This window comes from Pelophylax lessonae (assembly GCF_965119305.1).
Source record: "Pelophylax lessonae genome assembly, chromosome: 6".
Classification (NCBI taxonomy): domain Eukaryota; kingdom Metazoa; phylum Chordata; class Amphibia; order Anura; family Ranidae; genus Pelophylax; species Pelophylax lessonae.
Genome location: NC_138773.1, coordinates 229,273,225 through 229,296,145, shown reverse-complemented (window position 1 = coordinate 229,296,145; position 22,921 = coordinate 229,273,225). Strand labels below are relative to the sequence as shown.

The window sequence follows — 22,921 nt, the reverse complement described above, 5'->3', positions numbered from 1 at the left end:
AGATGTGCCATGGGGGCAAGGGGGTTGCGCCATGTGTGCTCATTGGGCGGCCTCTGCCTGTTCCAATACCTGCCCAAGCGTTGCGTCACATGTGGGCATGCATGGAATTTTACAGCACACAGGTGCCCTTCTGAAAAACACGTCACACATCCCAGGAAGTAGCTAGGGGTGTACATCTATCTCGCCTAGGCAAGGAAGGAGGAAGTTCTTGGCTGCAGCATTAAAATGGTTAAACATTTTGGAGAAGTGAGAACAATCTCTGATCATGGATAAGGGAGGGGAAGCAACCAGAAGGGAAAAAGCAGTCATAAGGGTGAATGTCTGCTTTAAGAGTTCACACTCTTATATTAGCTACAGGGGGCATACCAGATAAGTTAACTCAGATGTATTGACCTCATCACTAAACACCTTGAAAGACATGACATTCTGTTGCATGGTTTAATCCTCCAGCATCTTTCTAACTCTGAAATATTTGTTTGGATGGAATTACCTCCTATTGGCCCTGGACACATTTACATACATTCAAATAATGCTAAGTTTATAGCTACGCCACACAGCATCTCTAGACAACCAGGTGGTGTGAACAAGAGGTGTTCCATCTTTTAATGCAATAACAAGGCTACCCCCAAAGCCAAATTATATTATCGCCACCCAAATCACTCATTTTAATGTTTTGCTCCATGAATACCTCACTGAAAGTCAAAATTTGAAGCTAGTGATTAAGGAGCAATAAGCCATACGTTTCTCCGTGTGAATAGGCCTGTGACTGAAACTATCACATCAAACCTACCTATGTTTGGAGTCGCTGGATATGTACAATAAAAATATATCTTTATTATATCAATAAAATCAATATTAAGCCTTTAAATCAATCAAGTCACTTAAAATTGGTAAACCATAAACCATCCATTCTAGTTCATTGAAATCACAAATAAAGATTGCTTTTTTGGCTTGTCAATAATAAAGATATATTTTTTCTAGGATCTATGATATTCACATAATGAAGGTGAAAAGTTTCTGTTTTTGTGTGAAAATACCATATCAATAAAATGATGAGTCTACACAAGATTCAGATGATTTGTGCAACAATACTCTGGGAAACTATACAATTATCCCTTGTTGTGGGACTGTGCCCAGAGGCGTAACTAGAACCTTCAGGGCCCCGATGCAAGAAACCATGAAGGGCCCCCCCAGATCCCTGGCCGGGGCCCTTCCCTTCAAGCCCAGGGCTCTTCCCACTAATCCTGGGGCTCTTTACTCTCATTGCATGGCCTTTTATTACGGTCCCGCAGCAGGATCCTTTCACAAGTTCTGCAGTGGGCTCCCTTCCTGCAATCTTGGGGCCTAACCACAGTGGTGCAATGCCAGGGCCCGGTCGCAAGTGTGACCTTTGCGATCCTGGAAGTTCACCCACTGGTTTGCTACCGGGCCCCCTGGAGCATGGGGCCCGGTAGCAATCGCACCCCCTGCAACCCCTGTAGTTACGCCCCTGACTGTGCCCACACTGCAAGGGTTGATTGCTTTTTTAGGGGGCACAGAAAAGCAAATTTGTTTGCTTTATTTACTGGGCTTTAAAGTATAATAAAAAACTAAACTTTTTTCTAGCTTTGGATAGAGTGGAGAGGGATTAGAACACCTGACAGTTTTTCACTGCTGTAAGTGGTCCTGTTGGGGAAAGTTATCCTATTTGTAATTTTTACCATTATCACTGAAAGTTAAAGTAAAATAAAATATGCAGTTTGTGGTTGTTACCAGAACAGGAATAGAGGGGAAATCATCCAATAGGGACACTAGTTCGGGTGACCCTGTGACAACCAGGCATTTCCTCACTTTGGTTGGATTTACTCTCACTTCCTGTTTTGGCTATGGGACAGGAAGTGAAGGGAAATCCCTCAATGGGACTTGGATGGCAAAAATTGATAGGGGTTATAAGCCCCTCTTACTCTATCCAAAACTAAACAAAAAGGTAAGTCCACCCAAAAATTTAAATCCTTGCATTTTTAGACCTCCACGATCTAACACTTACCTATCTAGCCCTGTAAAGAAAAAATCAGTATACTAACCTTTTTTGAAGCCGATCCGATCCGGTCTCCAGCAGCAGAAGCTCTGCAGAGGACATGGCAGACAACGGCTGTGAAATGAATGGGAAGTGACGTCACCCATACACTTACTATGGGGCTTCCGTTGTCGGCTGTGTCTTCTTCACCCGCTTCCACAGCCAAGCCGCCACTGACAGATCAGCGTGGGATCGGGTCAGAACGGCTTCAAAAAAGGTAAGTATACTGATTTCTTCTTTACAGGTCTAGATAGGTTAGTGTTAGATCGTGGAGGTCTATAGATGCAGGGATTTTAGTGTTAAGGTGGACTTATCCTTTAAGTGAATTGGAAAAAATGTTTTTGATCTTTTAAGGAAAGAAATGGGTTAAAGAAATGGCAATGAACGTACAGCCCGCATTGTACATAAAGAGCCTATTTAGTTTGTATCCATTGAGGCTGGCCATTGCACCATACAGTTGTTGGTAGATTGTACAATTTGATTGTAATGTACTGTGTAAAGCCAGCTTTAGGGCCCACTAACATCTTCACATTCTGCAAACGGGCAATAGGCTGTTTTCCCTACAATTCTCAATAGAGTACAAACTCTGATGCCATTCATTTAGAATATCAGCCCAACCTCAACCTCAATGCATGTGCACTTGAACTATCTGTGCAATACGTTGTGGTGTGTTAAAAATAATAATAGCAGGTCTAATTTTTCCTGCTTTGAGTTGTGCTGCTAGTCCTTTGAAAATAACGTAATTGCAATGAATGCCTTAATGTGGTGCATCTTAATAAGTGAAATGCATTGCATTACCCTGTGTGTATTAAATACAAGAATGGGCCTTCAGAGTTTTCTGTTACTGGAAATGAAAACGGATAAAAATTAAATAAAGTAGATGTAAATTATCACACCATATCATTTCTCTATATGGATAGATTACTAATATATTGTGTTCTCCTTTCAGGTTTTATGGAGGTATACAGGGCCAGTGCCTTCAAATCTGGGTGAAAACACCCACCTAGTGAAATGGCTGCCACAGAATGATCTGTTGGGTACGTTTTTGACATGCTTTAAAGTAATTATTACACTTTAGAAAAAGGTGTGCACTTTCCTTCTTGAAATATGTTTTTTTGGATGAAGTTGGACACTACCTTCCTCTATTCAGTACCAATATTCTTTAATTTTCTTGCATTTAATACCAAAACTCTTCATAATGTTACTCTTATTATTTATATAAAATATTCTATATCGGTATTGAAAATTTGAAGGCAAACCTGTTTATGTCAGTACATAGCTGCCTGTGCTTTCTGGAGAGTTTAGAGAAAACCAGTACTTTTCTCCATAATGCAAACATAAATTTCAACTGCTTTGGTTCATCAGTTTTTACTAGGGATCGACCGATTATCAGCAATGCTGATATATCGGGGTCCGATATGCACTTTCCCCGATATATCGGAATTGGCCCCTGAGGTTACCGATATTGCCATTATTTCGGGAAAGTGCTTGCACCGGAGTGATGCCTGCAGCTAGAGGCATCACCCCGGTACCAGCGTCCATAGTCGACGGTCGGCTGTCTTGTAATGACAACCGATGCGGCTGAGAAGCGGCTCGGCTGTCATTACAAGGAGCAGGAGGGGACACCCCCCTCCGCCTTCCGCTGCTCGCCCGGGTCTCCCGTCCCACCAGGAGACCCGGGCATCCTACCTGCACGGCCGCATTCGGCTCTGATCGGTTCTCCATGTAAAAAACCTGGAAGTGATGTCATGATATCACTTCCGGGTACTCGGCGGCAAATTCAAAAAAATGTGAGCATTCAAAACAGCCAAACTTGGCATTTTGAATGCTTTTACGTGCAGAGGAGGGGTTTTGGGTCTTTTAGACCCCCAGGTCCCTCCACAAGAGTACCTGTGAAAAATAAAAAAATAAAAACATTTTTTTTTAAATGTCCGAAAATATCGGCCAATATCGGCCGATACGGATATCCGATGACCAAAATACTGGTATCGGTATCGGTAATAAAAAAACGATATCGGTGGATCACTAGTTTTTACATCCCATGCCTTTCCATTGGTCCACCAAAATGATAGGTAGCCCCATGGCCCAATAGAAAGGCACTTAAGGCTTGGTGCTGATCTAAAAGTTAAGTCAGTATTTTTATAATATGGAAATTTATGGCATGTTCTTTTGTGCAAATACCATCTGCATATTGTCAGAGTCTGAACTTTACATAGGCTGAAAGAGATACCACTGATTAGACAAAGAGTAACCTTTTTAGTAACCTATTTAATGTTTCTGTATACCTGGAGATGACACAAGGTGGTCACCCAGCACTTATCAACATACTTTGGGGTACTTCAAAGAGTTTATTTGAACAGAAACCGATTGAGAGAAAACAATTAGTAAGGCAAAGCACCAACAGGTAACAAATTATTATATACGGACCCAAAAAGAAAATTGGCTACACACTTGTAATTTACTATCTAGCAATATACAACAAGTGAATAAAGGCTATTTGGAACAACTAAACAGTTTCTCTTCTCACTAGTTATTGGTAGGTTGAGTAAGTAATATAAACATTCCCAAAAGGAAAGGAAGTCAGCTTGTGAGGAGCTAAACCCTTACTGGACCCGGGTTCATTCCCTGGTTCTTTGTATGCTCATGTGGACTCAGTTCAGTTTAATGGACTGAAAAAAACGTTGTTAAGCTCATACTCCTTTTCAGTTAAAGCAGTCTTTCATTCTTCTAAATATAGGCAGTGGGATGGGGAGGATCTATAATGCAGTTCAGAATCACAGGGTGTTTACATACTCTCCCAGGGAGTAGATTCTCTATCTCCAAGTCTAGGTTCTGAGCAACTGTTTGTCTCTGTGCTTCATGGAAGTGGCGCTCAGCAGCAGTCACCAACAACAGGGTCCTGGTCTCACTTGGTGACAGTCTCCAGCAGCAGGGTTTGGGACTTACTTGGTAGCAGACACCAGCAGCGGGACTCACTTGAAAGGGGTCACCAACACTGGGATTCCGGTCTCACTTGACAGCGGTCAGCAACAGCGGCTCCTTTCAGGTCTCCAGCTTTATTTCCCTACTCTCTCTTATGCACCTGCTCACCATGCATATACCCTTTCAGATTTATCCAGACATCGCCAAAATGGCTGTCCCCCATGGTCTCCCTAAAGATGGCCTCCACACTGCTGTATTACGGAATTCTCAGCTAGTGATCTTCTTAACCACTTGCCGCCTGCCTGCTCGCAATCTACTGTCGCTGACATATGTCGCTGCCTACTTCTGAATTTGGGGCACGTGTATACCTGCCCTTTATCCAGCTTTTGTTGTGATTCTACACAGCAGGAGCCTGTCAGCAAGTCCCGGGACCTGCTGATTGGCTGTGTGCAGTCATAGCCCAGAGCTCTGTGTTTGTAAACAACACAGAGCTCTGTACAAAGGGGGCGATCTGTCAGATCAGAGTAAAAAGCAGCACACTTTACAAACATTACACATAGTTGGACTCGCTTGTAACCCCATGATTGCCCTAGATGTTAACCTCTTCCCAGTAGTACAGTGACAGTGTATAGTATTATCACTAAGCACTGTAATAATGTCACTGGTATGACTGATGGTCAGTGGCAGTAAGTCAGTTCCCCAGTGTCAGTGAGTGTCAGATTGACTGCCGCATCATCACAGTCCCATTATAAGTTGCTGATTTCTGACATTAGTAGTATAAATAATAAAAATAAAAAACATTCGACTATATATACGTACCATAGTTTGTAGGAGCTATAACTTTCATGCAAACCAATCAATAAACACTTTTTGGGATTTTTTTAAATCAAAAACATGTAGCAGAATACATTTTGACAAAGATGTATCAAGAGATTTGATTTTTTTAAATTTTGTTTGGATATGTTTTATAGCAGAAAGTAAAAAATATATTTTTTTTGTAAAAATGTTCGGTCTTTTTTTATTTATATCTCAAAAAATAAAAATCCTAGTGGTGATCAAATGTCACCAAAAGAAATCTCTATTTGTGTAAAAAACTTTTTATGAATTTAGTTTGGGTACAGCTTTGCATGACCGCACAATTACCAATTAAAGTAGCGCAGTGCCGAATAACAAAAAATGGCCTGGTCATAAAGTGGGAAATCTTCCATAGTTCAAGTGGTAAAGATGGCTGCTGCATTCATACACAAGTATCTGTTCAAATTAACTCTGTCTGTTCCACAGTAGAATAATGCAGCAGCAGCAGCAACAAAAGAAGCAGAAAAGTTTTTCAGCAACCATGATTTTATTGTTTTTGTATTTTTTTTGCAGCTCATCCAAAGGCCCGTGCCTTTATCACTCATGCGGGTTCACATGGAATCTATGAAGGTATTTGTAATGCAGTCCCTATGGTCATGTTACCGCTCTTTGGTGACCAAATGGACAACGCTAAGAGGATTGAGTCTCGAGGAGCGGGAATCACACTGAATGTCTTAGACCTGATACCTGACGATCTTACCAAAGCTCTGACATCTGTGATAAACAATCCAAGGTATGAATGAAAAATTGACATTTGCTCCATTCCTATCTTCATAGTGTAGCACTGTCCCCATAGAACTTGCTGTGTGATGACTTCTTGGGTATTCTCTGATTACCTGCAGACAGTCACTAAGAGACAGTTCACACATCCATCCTTACTCCCAGTAGCTGGTTACTCAATAAACAGTCCGGGGTATTTGGTTTTATATTTATTGTGGAACCTGGATGGGAGAAGGGAATAGTGGGATACTCCAACTTGAACTATTCACAGAAGATAAGGACAACTCTCACTTGGCCTCACCGGGTTATTTGTGGAACTGCTTCCACAAATAACCCGGTGAGGCCAAGTGAGAGTTGTCCTTATCTTCTGCTTTGGCCATACTGCCACTTGTATTGAATAATTAAGTCCTCTTGCTCTCTATAGCAGCAGACTTGATGCAAGTAGATTATTGTAACGAGACCCTTGCTCGCTTGCTTCCGCTCTCCCGACACTCCTTTGTTTCTAGTGAGTCAGCTTGCAGATCGCAACGTCTGATGGTTCGGTCAACCAAGGCTCCGGGATCCGAACTACAGCTATGTGCCGTTCGGAATCCATTAGAACAAACACCAAGCAGGCTGTATGTAAGTTCAAACAGGAAGACAATTTATTGGAAGCACACAGCACACTTTTATACAGAACTTGGAACATCCTGCCCCCAACAACCGCTTTCCCATTGGTCAATTGCACAGTACATGCCGTTCTCCTTCAGGTCCTCCTTAGCCATGCAAATGAGGATTTGAAAATGAGTCAGCAGGGATTGGTCAGATAGCTTGAGTAGAAGGACTGTTATGTGTAATTGGACAGAAGCCCCCAGGGGACAATCAATGTACACAATAGCCAGACACAGAACAATGGTTCCATAACGAGCCCCCAATACACATTACTCTGAGTGTCGATACATCCCTTAGCAGACAACAGGTGAGTTCATTAGCACACCCGACAATAGGTGAATGGAAAGCCACCTCAGACAAAAGCAAAATTGTTAGACAGTCAGTCTCCTCATTGAACTTCCTGGAATGACCATATTAGGAGTTGTACTTCCTGGTCAGAGATCTCATGGCAAATGGGAACAAATCTCAATATTTCTACATGGAGACCTTGCTGACAAATATGAAGCAATCCAAACCGTCACCCATCTGTCCTTAAATTCCAGTGACGGTGAACACCGTCACAATTATCTTCAGGACACTCTCTAGCATCCCCTCAAATGACACCCATCCACTCTTGTAGCAGAAGCAGTGGCCCTCTCAGGACAGGCCCCACGACACAGATCTATACTCACTGTAGGCAGAATAAGACCCTTTCCAGTGTCTCCCTTCAAGTCTGCTCTGCAGGACATCTAGGTTCAGCTCCTCTCTGACTCTTAGGCCGTCAGATTGACCACCTGACGCTGCATGGCAGCTTCTGCAAAGGAGGGGCAGCTGCCCCCTCCCTCCGGGACCCTTCTCTCCAGCTGAAAGACCCTGAGTACGTGTGCCCTTAAAATTTATACAGTATTCCAGCATGCACCAAAACACTTTGCCAATCACCAGGACTGTAGTATAAGCCAGTGCACTCATTTGTCAGGTTACCTCCCACTGTCCAATATGCCTCCCTATTGGACCAGTGTTAAACACTTCAGACAAGCGGAGCTGCACCTGAGCACCATGAGCAGACCTAACTAACAGATTCTGCTCTCTGGTAGGCAGAGAACAATATATATTTACCTGGCAATTTTTCTGGTAAGCAGAAAAGGTCCAAAACTATACTCTCTCTTCTAGCACCTACCTAGGAGGGTGCTACATCAGGCTGCAGTAATGAAATCAGACTGGATTCTAGAAAGCAAAGCAGATTGTAAGCACAGGTTTATTGAGAAAATAAATATTGATTAACTGTCTAAAAAACACTGGTATCCAATCACGTGTTTTCTGTAACAAAAAAAAAATGTTTTTTTTTAAGCATCTGTTACCACAGAGTTAAAAGCCCAGCTTGATTATTAGTTCAAATAAACTACATGAATTTCAGATGCATCAAAACAAAAAGTGTTCAATCTTAGGCTTCATGCACGCTAGCCATTTAGCCCAGGTGCATGAGATCCCAACATTTTAGTGCAGGTAGAAGACACAGGTGCATTGTCCAGCCTCACCAGCAGCCTGTAAAAGTCTATGAGAGGCTGAAATCTGCTGCGGCTGCACGGTACTGGACGAGTGGTACGAACGTTTAGGGCAGTATGCGCCCATGGATAAATACCTGAAACACAGACTGCTTGCACAGAACCAGAAGACCGGTGCTCTGAGCTGAAGCAGTGGTCTCTCTGCACAGGTTTGACATGCCCATTGCTAAGCCAGGGCTTTAGCTCTAAAATCAGCAAACCTCCTTTACCTGCTGATTGGAGAACTCTAGCTCTGCCTCAGCAGGGCATGTGTTGACGACCCATGTAAAATAAATATAACTATTTGGTGGTTAGATGTGTCCATATATAGACACAATGGGGTTTATTTACTAAAGGCAAAGCGGCTGTTCACTTTGCAAGTGATTTCGCTCCAATGTTTAGTGAATGTGGTGCAGTCTCCCTTAGCAAAAAATACCCAATCACGTGCAAGGGAAAAAAAAATAATTTTTGCTTGCACATGATTGGATGATGGAAGTCAGCAGAGCTTCACCTGGGTCACTAAGCTCGGGGGCAAATTCCCTTGCAAAATACACAGCCTATTTGCCTTTAGTAAATCAACCCCAATGTACTATAATATGTTGTTACTATAGTGATGTAATAAAAACCACTAGATGTTGATGGACCTAGATCAGCAAACACAACACGATTTTTACATCAGTTTAAAAAAATTCTTCCGAGATCATCCAGAATTTATTGCAGGTGCATTTGAATTGCAGGGACAAACAGACGGACGGCTGGCCAGCCGGACAGCCAGCATCCTTACCTCCTCCTTCCCCAAGTGGCTGTGAGTCTCCTCCGGCCATGTGCCTCCTCCCTCTTCGTGGCCAATGGCCAGTAAAATCGCTTCTCTTTTCAGCCAATCGGGAAAGGGGACTCCCGACCCGCTTCCTGAATGCCTGGGAGGAGAATCAGTGTGATAATAGCGAATGTTTATTCGCTATTGTCATACAACTGGGTGGGCTCATGGTGCAGTGCTCTGTGCCCTGAGCCCACCCTTTTATGAAGCCAATTAGAGCCTCTGGCTCTAATCAGGTGCATAAAAAAAACCCTATTGGAATCCATGCATCCGGCTCACTGCATGTAAATTAGGGGGCCAGATGCATGGATGGGGGGGGCAGCGCCCCTGCGCCCCGATGGACGGGCCGTCACTGAGTTGATCTTCATTTTATCTGCTTTAAAGGGTAAGTTCACCTTTTTAAAAAATAAAATAATAAATGCATATTTATTTTTGCAGGTTAAAAATGTGCATTTACTACTTTTTTTTTTTTTTTTAGGAATCTCTAAAGCATTGCACCCACAATAGCAGATCGCTGTGCAATGTCAGGTTCCTGCAGACTGTCAGTTTAGCTGTCTACCTGTATCTTCGATATGGGCAGGTCATTAAAGGAAAAATGAAGCTGCAGGAGCAGGAACATGTTCCATCCTAAAAACAGGTAGAACATGTAACATGTTCCCGAAGGTGAACTTAACTTTTACATTGCATTTGCATTCCTGTAGACTAGTAGTGGGAGAAAAACAGTTCTGAGGCAGAAAAGACTGTTGACACAGGCCCATAAAGTGTCAAATGGCCAGCAGAATGAGCGTTCTGATCTGCTGATCTCTGATTAGCTGCAAGGATGTTGGTGTTAGTCCCTTGCTCCCTGCTAATGACCCAGCCTAAATACCTAAAGGGTTCCACTTCGACCAGAGATGAGAAATCGCTTTTTGGTGTAGTTGCTTTTTATTATTACTTAATGCTTCAAATTCCTGAACTAGTTCTGGCTAATAAGACATTGTATAATTGTTTTCGGGTTTGTTCACATGGACTGTAGCCAGAAACTAAACATTAGATAAGAAAAGTAAACCTGGTTTTATTTTAGCTTCTTTGACTTATCTATAGTTAAACTGTAAGGCTCTGTGACAACTCATGTTTCTTATTTCTTTTAGTTACAAAGAAAACATTCAGCGGCTTTCTGATCTTCATCTTGACCGGCCCATCCACCCTCTGGACCTGGCAGTACACTGGGTGGAGTTTGTCATGAGACACAAAGGAGCTCCTCACCTGCGCCCAGCTGCCCATGACTTGAACTGGATTCAGTATCACTCCATAGATGTCTTTGCATTCCTATTTGCAGTCTTGGTCATTGCACTTTTCATAAGTATTAAATGCTGCGCCTTCACCTTTAGATGCTGCTTTAGACGAAAATCTTCTAAAGGAAAGTCCAAGTCCAAAAAAGAATAGAGAACAATTTTTTTTAGAATAACAAAATGAGAGGCATTCAAATTGATTTTATATTAAACTTTAAAATTTTAATTTTATGTTCCATATGTTGTAATTGGTATGGGGGTGACATCCTTATGATTTAGTGACATATTCCAAATTCATACCATTTCCAGCTTCTTTATTAGACTCTAAAGTGCATAGCAGATCTACAGCTCTGGGATCGATCGATCTATCTATCTATCTATCTATCTATCTATCTATCTATCTATCTATCTATCTATCTATCTATCTATCTATCTATCTATCTATCTATCTATCTATCTATCTATCTATCTATCTATCTATCTATCTATTTATGATTTATTGGCCATTTTTATGAGAATATGAATGATAACACAAAAACTTTGCTTTCACTGGAACTGTGAACTGCCAAAAACTCAATTTTGGTCTCATCACTCCAAATGACTTTGTGGCAGAAGGTTTGAGGCTTGTCTCTGTGCTGTTTGGTGTATTGTAAGCGGGATACTTTGTTGCATTTGCATTGTAATGGCTTTTTTTCTGGCAACTCAACCATGCTGCCCATCTTTCTTCAAGTGCCTCCTTATTTTACATCTTTAAACTGCCACACCACATGTTTTCAGAGAGTCCTGTATCTCACCTGGGGTTATGTGTGGGTTTTTCTTTGCATCCAGAACAATTTTCCTGGCAGTTGTGGCTGAAATTTCAGTTGGTCTACCTGATAGTGGTTTGGTTTCAACAGAACTCCTCATTTTCCACTTCTTGATTAGAGTTTGAACACTGCTGATTGGCATTCTCAATACCTTGGATATCTTTTTATTTCCCTTTCCTGTTTTATACAGTTCAGCTACCTTTTCCCGCAGATCCTTTGACAATACTTTTGCTTTCCCCATGACTCAGAATCCAGAAACGTCAGTGCAGCACTGGATGAAAGATGCAAGGGTCGGTCAGGAGTCCAGAAACTCATTGACCTTTTATACACACACACAAATTACAAGCAAACAGATCACAGGTGAGGATGGTTACCTTTTAATAGCCATTCAACCCCTTTGTGTCAACTTGTGTGCATGTTATCAGGCCAAAATCACCAGGGTATGTAAACTTTTGATCAAGGTCATCTGGGTAGTTTCTGTTGTCATAATGATTTAAAAAGAGTAAAAACACAGTTGATTGATAATAAATGGCTTCAGCCAAACAATAACCATGAGTGAAAGAAAAGTTTTTGTGTTATCATTCACATTCTCTGAAAAATGACCAAGAATTTATAAATCCTGCCAGGGTATGTAAACTTATGAGCACAACTATATATATATATATACACACACATACACTATATTACCCAGTATTGGGACGCCTGCCTTTACATGCACATGAACTTTAATGGCATCCCAGTCTTCGTCTGTAGGGTTCAATATTGAATTGGCCCACCCTTTGCAGGTTTAACAGCTTCAATTCCTCTGGGAAGGCTGTCCACAAGGTTTAGGAGTGTGTCTATGGGAATGTTTGACCATTCTTCCAGAAACGCATTTGTGAGGTCAGGCACTGATGTGGATGAGAAAGCCTGACTCGCAGTCTCCGCTCTTATTCATCCCAAAGGTGTTCTATAGGGTTGAGGTCAGGACTGTCAAGTTCCTCCACCCCAAACTCGCTCATCCATGTCTTTATGAACCTTGCTTTGTGCACTGGTCCAAATCATTTGGTGGAGGGGGAATTATGGTGTGGGGTTGTTTTTCAGGGGTTGGGCTTGGCCCCTTAGTTCCAGTGAAGGGAACTCTCTTAAGGTGTCAGCATAATAAGACATTTTGGACAATTTCATGCTCCCAATTTTGTGGGAACAGTTTGGGGTTGGCCCTTCATATTCCAACATGACTGCACACCAACGCACAAAGCAAGGTCCAAAAAAAAAAGACATGGATGAGTGAGTTTGGGGAGGAGGAACTTGACTGGCCTGCACAGAGTCCTGACCTCAACCTGATAGAACACCTTTAGGATGAAGTAGAGTGCAGATTGCGAGCCAGTCCTTCTCTCCAACATCAGTGCCTGACCTCACAAATGCGCTTCCAGAAGAATGGCCAAATATTCCCTTAGACACACTCCTAAACCTTGTGGACAGCCTTCCCAGAAGAGCTGAAGCTGTTATAACTGCAAAGGGTGGGCCATCTCAATATTGAACCCTACGGACTAATGCCTCGTACACACGCATTGATTATTGGCCGGGAATTTTCGGCCAACGTCCGATCGGCCGATTTTCGGCTTGTTAGAATGATGCATTTGACAACCGACTCTGACTTTTCCGCCGAAAAAAATCTGGTGTGCAGGCTATAAAATTTTTGTTGGCCGTCAACACAACGGCCGATTTTCCGTCAGTCAGTACAGATTTCGGCAGACAAAAATCTGATGAGCAAGACTGGGCATGCTCAGAGAAGAAAAAACACACGAAAAGTAAACCAGCACATGACATCACTTCTGAAGTAGATTTTTGTTGGCCGAGAAAATTCGTGTGCAGTCTAGGCACATTTCAACCAACAAAACACCACTCTGGACAAAAGACGGCCGATCGGTCGCTGTTAAAGTTCATGTGCGTGTAAAGGCAGGCGTTTCAATACTTTTGGTATTATAGTGTATATATCTGTATTCACCAACTGTCTACAGTATTTCAGGGGATCATCACAGTAAATTACCAAAAGAAAGCAGAAGTGACAGAAATAGGAATAGATTGGATATGTTTTTTGTTTTGGCCTAAATAAATGTATAAATCTTCTAATATGTGGTGGTTTGTGATTTCTTGATTTCTAACCCTCAACGTGAGCCTGTCATTTTCCAATGTTTAAAAGAACACTGCCTGATATTACCTCTGCTCCCATTTAGTGGGAAGCCCTGAAACATATACGCAGGGAGTGTTTATAAAGCACCACTCAAGACTTAAGAAGGACTATCTTGCCCAAATCAAAGACCTATTGCATCAAATCTCTAAACTGGAACAATCACATAAGCGTAGTGTGTCACCTATTACAATGACCTCAGTCTCTGACGTTAGACTTCGACTTCTGTAACTCCTTGATCAGAAAACCATGTCAGTTAGGGACAGGATGCGTAAATTGCATTATGTTGAGGCCTCTAAACTGAGCAGGAAGGATTTGATCGATCAATTAAAGAATTGGTTGATCAATTGATGGAAGGATCGGTCGATCAATCGATGGTAGGATCGATCAAAGGAAGGAACAAACGATCCCAGGAAAGAACAGTCGCTCAAAGGAAGTATTGGCCAATCAATTGAAGGAAGGATTGCCTGATCGACTGAAGGAAGGATTGGCTAATCGATTGTAGGAAGGATTGGCCGATCAATTGAAGAAATAATCGGCCGATTGATGGAAGGATTGGTTAATCGACCGATGGATCAACTATTGACATTGATCATTTGATCATCAAGGCTAGCCCTCCTCGATCAATTGACGGATTCTTAATTCGATCAATCGATCAAAGGAACCTAGCCTTGATAATCAAATGATCAATGTTACTGTATAGCAATAATAAAAAAAACTTTGCTGAAGTAGGTAATTTATGAATGTGTTTTGAAATGTTAGTTAAATTAAATATAGATTTTTAAATGTTTAAAAAGGTGGAAGAAGGAAAACTGTCTTGTTACTGTCCTAGTACATACGAGCCAAATGCCAGGAGGCGTATTAATCGTCAGAAATTGCAGAAACTGGCCGATATTCGGGCCATGTGTACTGCAACCGGTAGGACCAAAGAAGGTCTGCCGATCGTCTCCTGTCAGTGCTGTCAGCCAGTGACTGGAGACCAGCCACTGGCTGAGAGTGTTCACCGGAGTGTTCTGGCGGTGGCGGTGGTGGGGGGAGCGACACAATAGCATAGCAGAGGAGATTGCTGTACTAACGTCAGCTGTCAGACTACGGAAATGAAAGGAAAAGAGGGAGTGGGAGTGGGAGAGGGAGTGGGGTAGATGCAGAGCCTCTGAGGAGAGAGCAGGATGATGTAGGGACATAAACTGACCACGCTAGGATCAGCAGCCATGATAAGCGTGATCAGATTACAGAGAGGAACACAGGAACAGGCAGGATTAACCAGGTTTTGTACAACATGGAAAGGGATAAATGACACTACAAAAGCACTGTGCTGTATATCGTGCCTAAAAGCGACAGGGGCATGTTTTACAACCACTTTAACCATAAACCTCTCTTACATACAGTTCATATGTACCTCAAATTATATGACAAGCTGAACATGTCATGGTTCATTCGTAGAAATGTCGTTAAAATGGACATCTTTCCAAAAAAACTGTATACCTTCCAAGCTACTCCGGTGCACTATCTTGTCTTTGCCCAAGAATAGAGGAGGGGTCACCCTGCCTCATATTTCACTATACTTCCAGGCTACATCTTTGATTAGGGTGGTGGCTTGGTACCACGGTAAAACTACTAAATTATGGACCCACATAGAAAATTACTTTTTTTGCTCTAGACCTCACCTCCTTGCCCTGGACAGATCCTGCCCATAGGCCCCCCGAAAGATCTTTTGCCTAAAATTACCATTGTGACTTTATGAGTGTGGGATGCCTATCTGAGTAAAGGCCTACTCTCCTGGAGACTGAGTGCTTTGACTCCATTCTTTGGTAATGCTTCCTTTTCTCAAAGCCTAATGACACTAAATTTCTAGGCCAAAAGGAGATAACCCTCTATTGTGCCACACCTGTAGTGGTAGGAATCTTGTTCCTCTCTCTCGGATAATCTCAGCCTGTCAAAACCCTCTAAGGGCCTGGCTAGAATATACTCAACTAAAACACTATCTAGGAAAATGGCTCTCTACAGACTCTTTTAATGGACCCTATACAGACTTTGAGTAGGTACTTCTAAGTCCACTAGGCCTGAACAATCACTTTCTCAGATGTACCGCATTGTGCTGAAAGAGTATTACCTGCATTTATCCCCTCTTCTCTTAAAATGGGAACAGGAATTAAAAACATCTGCAGATGATATGGAATAGGACAAATACTGACACTCTTTTCTAAAAATGTCTGTTTCTTCCCACGCTTAAGAGCACCATTACAGTATTGCTGTCCTACAATCTTGCATAAAATTGCCCCATCCATCCCTGACACTGCCGATGTTTACAGGCTCTTGGCAATATAACCCACATTTAAGGCACTAGGCCAAAAAATATCCCTTTTTGGGAGAAGATATTGCATTTGATCGATGAGCCCATGGGTGATAAATTCTCAAATGAACCTCAAATTACATTTTTGTCCATGCTGTCAGGCCCCTGCAAACAAATCAAGAAAAGCTACTTGATCTATGATTGCCAGACATTGGCGACAAGCTGAAGTTTCCTCGATTGCAGAAAGGGGTTGTGAAATGAATACAATCGACTATGTGGAAAGTTTAATTGTTTGGGATGAAGACAAATGTACTTTACCAACTTTGACTCCTTCATATCGGATCGGATATGAAAGAGAGAGAGAGAGAGAGAGAGAGAGAGGGAGAGAGAGAGACCCTCCCTGGAAGTGATGTCACTGGCCTTCAGTAACCACACCCACTTGCTGCTCTTGGACTCAGAAGGAAGAGGAATTGAAGTCATGTGACAGCACTGAATACTGCAAAATAAAGGTTTTTTTTTCATTTTGCGCAATAGGGTTGAACGCAACTCACATTAATGATTGCAGGGGAGAATTTAAGTATTAGGCTGTACTTCCACTTTATAAAAGAAAGCAATAAAACAGCAATTGTGTTTTAAATAACAAAAACCGAAGCTACAATTACACGATGAGATTCCTATCATAGTAAACAAGTAATATATAAACACGGTGTAATAAATGATCGAAACAGTAAGGAAATCTGAACAATCAAAAACATGCTAAAATCCCAAAACTTCTTAATAAAATCACATGCTAAACAATCCACAGAAAGTGAGTTCCAAAAGTGTATTTCTATGCAAAAAGATCTCCACCACCAGAGAGCTAAAAATGAAGGCTTACCGGAGAAACATGACTTTCGTGTTATAGAAAAGTCTTGAATCCCATATGATGGTAATATTCTGCGACAAGTAAAACCTCCAATTTCTCCCATCAGAATCCTCAAATGGCTGTAAGTAAAAGGACCCCCAGAGTGTTTTCAATCCACTACCTCAACTCCAAATATGCTCAGAGAAGAAGAAAAAACCAAAGGCTGTACATAGTGTAGGATCCAAGGTTTAAAATGTATAAATATACATACATTAATGCAAATAAATCTTAGATAACTGACAACATAAAACAATTTCAGGAAGAGCAAAAATGTTACCTATGACGAAACGCGCAGGACGTAAGGCCAAGCTATATGCTGATAGCATTGATCCTGGAGGGGAGTTTATGCTGGCATAAACATGCCATAAATGTTCTAGGTGCTGTTAAGGTGCAGTTATAGAAAACATTACAATTTAAATCAGTGGAGGTGGCTGACAAGTGTAGATGCCTCATGAAAGTAACATGCTGCCTAATTTTTAACATGACGCAATGCTACTGCTCCTGTATGAACAGCACTATATGATACCATTGTAACATTCATGGCAGGCCGTGAAGGACAGTTTTAAGGCTTTACAAATGCTGAATAAATGCTGCATAAAAACATGGTATTGAGTTGACACATGCGTGAACAAGCCCCAAAGGTACTCCTCAGATTGACCAGCCTATTGTGGAATGGATAGGAGGATTTGTCCAAGATTGAATATACCCTTGACAGCATCCTCTGCTCTGACACTGTTGTTAATGAGTCAGCACAAAGGACACATCATACTTAGGCTGCTTTCACACTGCAAAAACACAGTAAAAATGCATATGCGATTTTACTGCGTTTTTACTACATTTCCAGTGCATTTTGCACCTGTAAAAAAAGGAAATGTGACTCAAAAAATGCACCAAAAACACAAACGTGGGTGCGTTTTTGATGCATGTTTGGCCCTTTTTATCTGCATTTCCTATTAATTTCAATGGGAGGTGCATTTTCTGTTTTAACTGCACCACACATGCACCAAAACTGCAGCATGCAGGACTTTTGTTTAGTGATAATGCCATCAGATAGCAGCAATCTGAGCATATGAGTTAGTATTGAACGTGCCAATCCTAGAATTTGCTAACATAGAAAATTTATTGGAAGGTTGGGAAGGAAGGATTTTCCGGCACAGGGGTAGTAAAGCCTGGGGGCCACCAAACATTGCACTATGAAAGCATATCTCCATGCAGTTGATGGAAAAAAGCCAGCTAAGTATACCAGCAGATATTGATGTATCAATGTCCTTGTATCAGCTCTGTCCTATACCTCCATGATGTCCACTCCGGATGGGGAACCGCCGCCATGACTACCCCTGGGCTAATCTCTTCTTTTTATATCGAGCTTTGTACCTATCCATGAATGTCCCTTCGTTATTCACTACCATGCTTTTGCGGTGACGTTTGTCCTGCATAACAAATATACAGAATTATCCATTCTGATTACAAGCAGGCTCCAGACGAAGCTTCTTTATGAGGCGAAACATGTAGAGCAATTTGAGTAATCGAACTACTACTTTTTGTCACCATTTTCTAAGTATTATAAACATGTATATATAGTCGCAATTTGTGACTAACAGCATTCAATTATGCATGACTATATCGAGTAGAACTGCTGTATGTTACCTACTTTGACTGTTTAGCCCATCTTGGTTTCAGTCAATTTTAATTAGTATTTCATGTTTTGTTTGTGTTTATGTGTTTTTTCTCTTTAGTATTATGTTTGTGTTATGGAATTTGAATAAAATTATTTTTTTAAAGAATCTATGTGCCGGAAAATCCTTCCTTCCCAACCTTCCAATAAATTTTCTATGCAGGACTTTTAAAAACGCAACTGACCCACAACTGACTGGTGTGAATAGTTCTATAGGATTAAATGGTCATGCATTTTTCATTCGTTTTTGATAAGGCAAAAACTGAAGAAAAACTGATCAGTGTGCAAGGGCCCTAAATGTAAATTATGTCCCTTGTGCCAGTTTTACTGTTTTTTAATTTAGGCCAAGCATAGGCTTTAGAACATAACAATATTCCCGGGAGAATTAAGGTCATTGAACACAACTGATATTTTTCCCTCATAGAATGAGATTTCCCTGTAGTACGCAGTAGGTCAATTTTACTGTACATAAAGCAGATGTTATTCATTTAAAAAAAAAACAGAAAGATAAAATGTTTCTGCCAGAAACTGCCTTTCATGAACCTATATTGCAAAAAAAGTCAAAAGTGCAGAACTTAGCCACCAGGCACACTTTGTCTTCTTATTTCCATATACCTGACTACCTTTGATGTGCAGAATCCCATTCTTTCTAATGGTCTCTACTCACACTTGTATGCTTAGGCTGGCCATACATTATACAATTTTCTGTACAATTTTCCTTTATTTACCTTCAACTATGTAGTAAAAAGGCCTACCTAACAGGATACAATTGAAAGAGTTGTTTCGTTTTGACCTCATATTATATGGTTTTTGGTAAATCTAACAGACAATTGGACAAGGGGATTGAATGTGTATGGCCAGCCTTAGTCGCTCCTTGCTCAAAAAAGCTTTTTTTGTATTTAGGCATTTTTGGGCCTATAGACTTCAATTGGAGTGCTTGTATATATGTTTTTGCCTGTGCTTTTACATTGAAGAATTCCTCTCTTCCTATAATATTGCTTCCTACTATTATCAGTGGTATCATATTTCATTTCTTATTTTGGTACATGTTTATTTTTAATACCTTTTATAGAGTATTTTCATTGGTGGTTACTCAGTATGCAATATGTGTATCAATGCTGCCATCTTGTGTTCTGTTTGAAAACTGCATGTGTAGCAATTAGCCATTAATGAAAGCAGAAAATATTCTATTTATTTATTGCAGGTATTTACATAGTGCCAAAAATGTATGCAGTGCTTTACATATACATTGTACATTGATATTAGGCCCTGTCCTCAAGGAGCTTACAATCTAAGGTCCCTAACTCACATTCATATATACACAAACTGGGGCCAATAAACCTAGAAGATTATTCGAAGTGTGGGAGGAAAGTGGAGTAACCAGAGGAAACCCATGAAGGCACAGGCGAAACATGCAAACTCCACGCAGGTAGTGTTGTGGTTGGAATTCTAGTCAATGACCCTAGTGCAGAAGTGCTAACCCCTAAGCCCCTGTGCTTATGGATTTAAAGTGATACCATTTATTGACTAACTTAATAGATTTAAAGAGAAAGTTTTAAAAGTGTGCAGTGCATCCATGGGAGCCACCGAGTTATGGTGCCAATTTAAAACAACTCTAGCACATTAAGCTGCTGTCCTAATGCCATTTTAAAATGGTTGGGAGGGACCATAGGTCCATTGGTGTTTTAGTATTTTTCCTCATCTCTAGGAAATATTACTCTGAGAATCCTTTGCAATTATTTGAATGTTTATTTGTAAACATTGTATTATCTATATATATTGTACAGCAGATATAAAATTATTATAAAAAAAAAAATAAAAATACTAACCCCTTATAGTCTCCCTGTAGAGTAGACTTAGATGTGCATCTAAATCTCCCTTGCCACTGAAACCTGATTCGCATTGGGATCATGCTCCAGAGGCTACTGGTAAGCAGTGAGTAAGAGATGCGATGCCTTCTCACTGCCTGTTTCAACCTCATTATTGCAGGCAAATATGCTGCAGCTGTGCACATTGCATGCTGCTGTGGGATGTTTGTGGAGCTTTCCCATTGACTTGAATGTGTAGTGATCAGCTGGCTTGCCATCCGCCGATCGCTACAAGTTGGGTAAACTTTGGCACAGGTGCAATCAAAGCAAACACCCCAATCTGCTGTCTATCGCAGCTTAAGGAGCGTGGGGGGGGGGGGGGGGTGGATGTTGGGAAACAAAAGGGCAGCTCAATTGCACATTTTGCCACCCCACCACCACAAGTCTAAGTGAGGCCTTAGAGGGAATTTGTAGTGAGCAAAATACAGTGGCAAGAAAGTGTATTTGAACCCTGTGGGATTATTACCTGTTTTTCTGCAGTCATTTGCCATAAAATGTGATCTGAGCCTCATCTAAGTCAACCTTATAGACAAACACAATGTGCTTTTGCTGATAACACCCCAACAATTCGATTTTTTTGTGTATTTACTGAATTCACCCATTAAACATTCACAGTGCTGGAGGAAAAAGTAAATGAACCCTTGGCAATAATAGCTGGTCGCACTTCCTTTGGCAGCAATGACTTTAGGCAAATGTTTTCCATGGCTCAGACCTGCTCAAAGTTTGAAGGAATTTTGACCGTTCCTCTTTACAAAGCTGCTTCAGCTCAGACACATTTGTAGAATGTCTGGTGTTAATGGCTCTCTTTAGGTCATTTCACAGAAAATGAATTTTTCCCTTGGTGATGGCAAGTGATCCAGGCCCTGAGGCAGTGAAGCAAGCCACAATTATAATGTTCCATCCACTGATGATTTTTTGATGTTGGTAAGCTGTGCCCTTTTTGCACCATACATAGTGCCAAGTTAAACCACATGTCCTTTTCTGGACCATATTCCCAAGATTGATGTCAGCCTGTTTTAAACTACAGAGTTCCTTCCATTCTTCTCATCTCTAGAGCATAAGCGCTAATTGTTCTGTAATGAAAAACAAGAACTGGATTCCTGGAGATGAGACAGGAAATGTGCACAGGACACACAGCAGTTCTGAACTTCTGGTCAACAATGGGCTGACCCTCTATTAAAGGTGAAGCCAAAAAGGTATTGAGCTTTCACATACTCCCCCCAGATAAGTCTCTCAAGGACTCCACCAAGAGTGGGGAATGGTCTACAAATCTCTACGTTCAATTATACAGTGATAGGCTTTCACAAAAAAAGACCTTTCTCCCAAGTGGTAAATCAAACTAGGAAAACCTAGCATGGGTTTGAGAACATCAGGTGAATTGTTTAGTGGCTGAGTGCTGGAAACACCGAATATCAAGCAAACCCATCAGTGAGGTAAGGTGGATGGCCTGTGGTATCTGGGACATAAAGAAAAAAGAAAAGAGGGCGCACCGACCTAGTGCATTACCATAAAAAACATTTATTAAAATGTTAAAAAAGTGTACACTTTTTTAACATTTTAATAAATGGTTTTTATGGTAATGCACTAGGTCGGTGCACCCTCTTTTCTTTTTTCTTTTCTCCCAGTTGGTTTTGGACACCCTTGATCCTGAAGGGGGCAGCAAGACCGGCAGCCTTTTTTAATATCTGAGTTTGAAGTGTACCTCTCTCTACTCCGTCAGACTCTACTTAAGCGCAGGAGATTTTGCTTTAGTATCTGGGACATAGCCAAATCTGCTTAAAGTCCCGTACACACGATCAGATTATCGAACGATCTGCGTCCATTTTTTTGTGGCATGCTAGTCTGATGTGGAAAATTCATACGAATTTTACCGTGCGACCGAATTCTACTTCAGAAGTGATGTCATGTGTTGGATTGCTTTGTATGTGTTCTTTCGTCTCTGAGCATGCCTAGTCTCGCTCTTAAGATTTTTTTCCGTTGAAATCTGTACTAATGAGACGAAAATTGGACGTTGTATTGACGGACGACAAAAATGTTATAGCCTGCACATCAGGATTTTGTCGACCGAAAAGTCGGAGTTGGCTGTCGAAAGCATCATACTAACAAGCCGAAAATCGGCAGATCGGTCGTCGGACCAAATTTCCCTTCAGATTTTCTTATCGTGTGTACGGGCCTTTAGATAAATTCATTACAATTATAACATACAGTCATAATTTAAGTCCCCAAGGATAATCTTAGGCAAGTCTCTGTAAATATTTCAACATTGTATGTGTTTACGTGTATTTAATAAAGGAAGTCCCCAGAAAAAGGAGGTTTATTTATTTTTAATATAGAGGAATTCCTGGAGCAAGTGATATCTGGATAAAGGAGGATAAAAAAGCACAATAAGACCT

General features: G+C 41.2%; 1 protein-coding gene across 5 annotated transcripts in view; it reads left to right on the top strand.

The window, feature by feature from the left end:
* LOC309557982 (UDP-glucuronosyltransferase 1A1-like) overlaps nucleotides 1-11,103 on the top strand; it is a 166,241-nt gene extending 155,138 nt beyond the window's left edge. For all 5 annotated transcript variants that reach the window (XM_082260889.1, XM_082260885.1, XM_082260886.1 and 2 more), the window contains exons 3-5: nucleotides 3,006-3,093; nucleotides 6,347-6,566; nucleotides 10,672-11,103. In XM_082260889.1, the coding sequence (XP_082117015.1) occupies nucleotides 3,006-3,093; nucleotides 6,347-6,566; nucleotides 10,672-10,966 (603 nt within the window). In that variant the 3' untranslated portion in view covers nucleotides 10,967-11,103. The remainder of the gene's footprint in view (nucleotides 1-3,005; nucleotides 3,094-6,346; nucleotides 6,567-10,671) is intronic.
* Nucleotides 11,104-22,921: the final 11,818 nt, after the last annotated feature.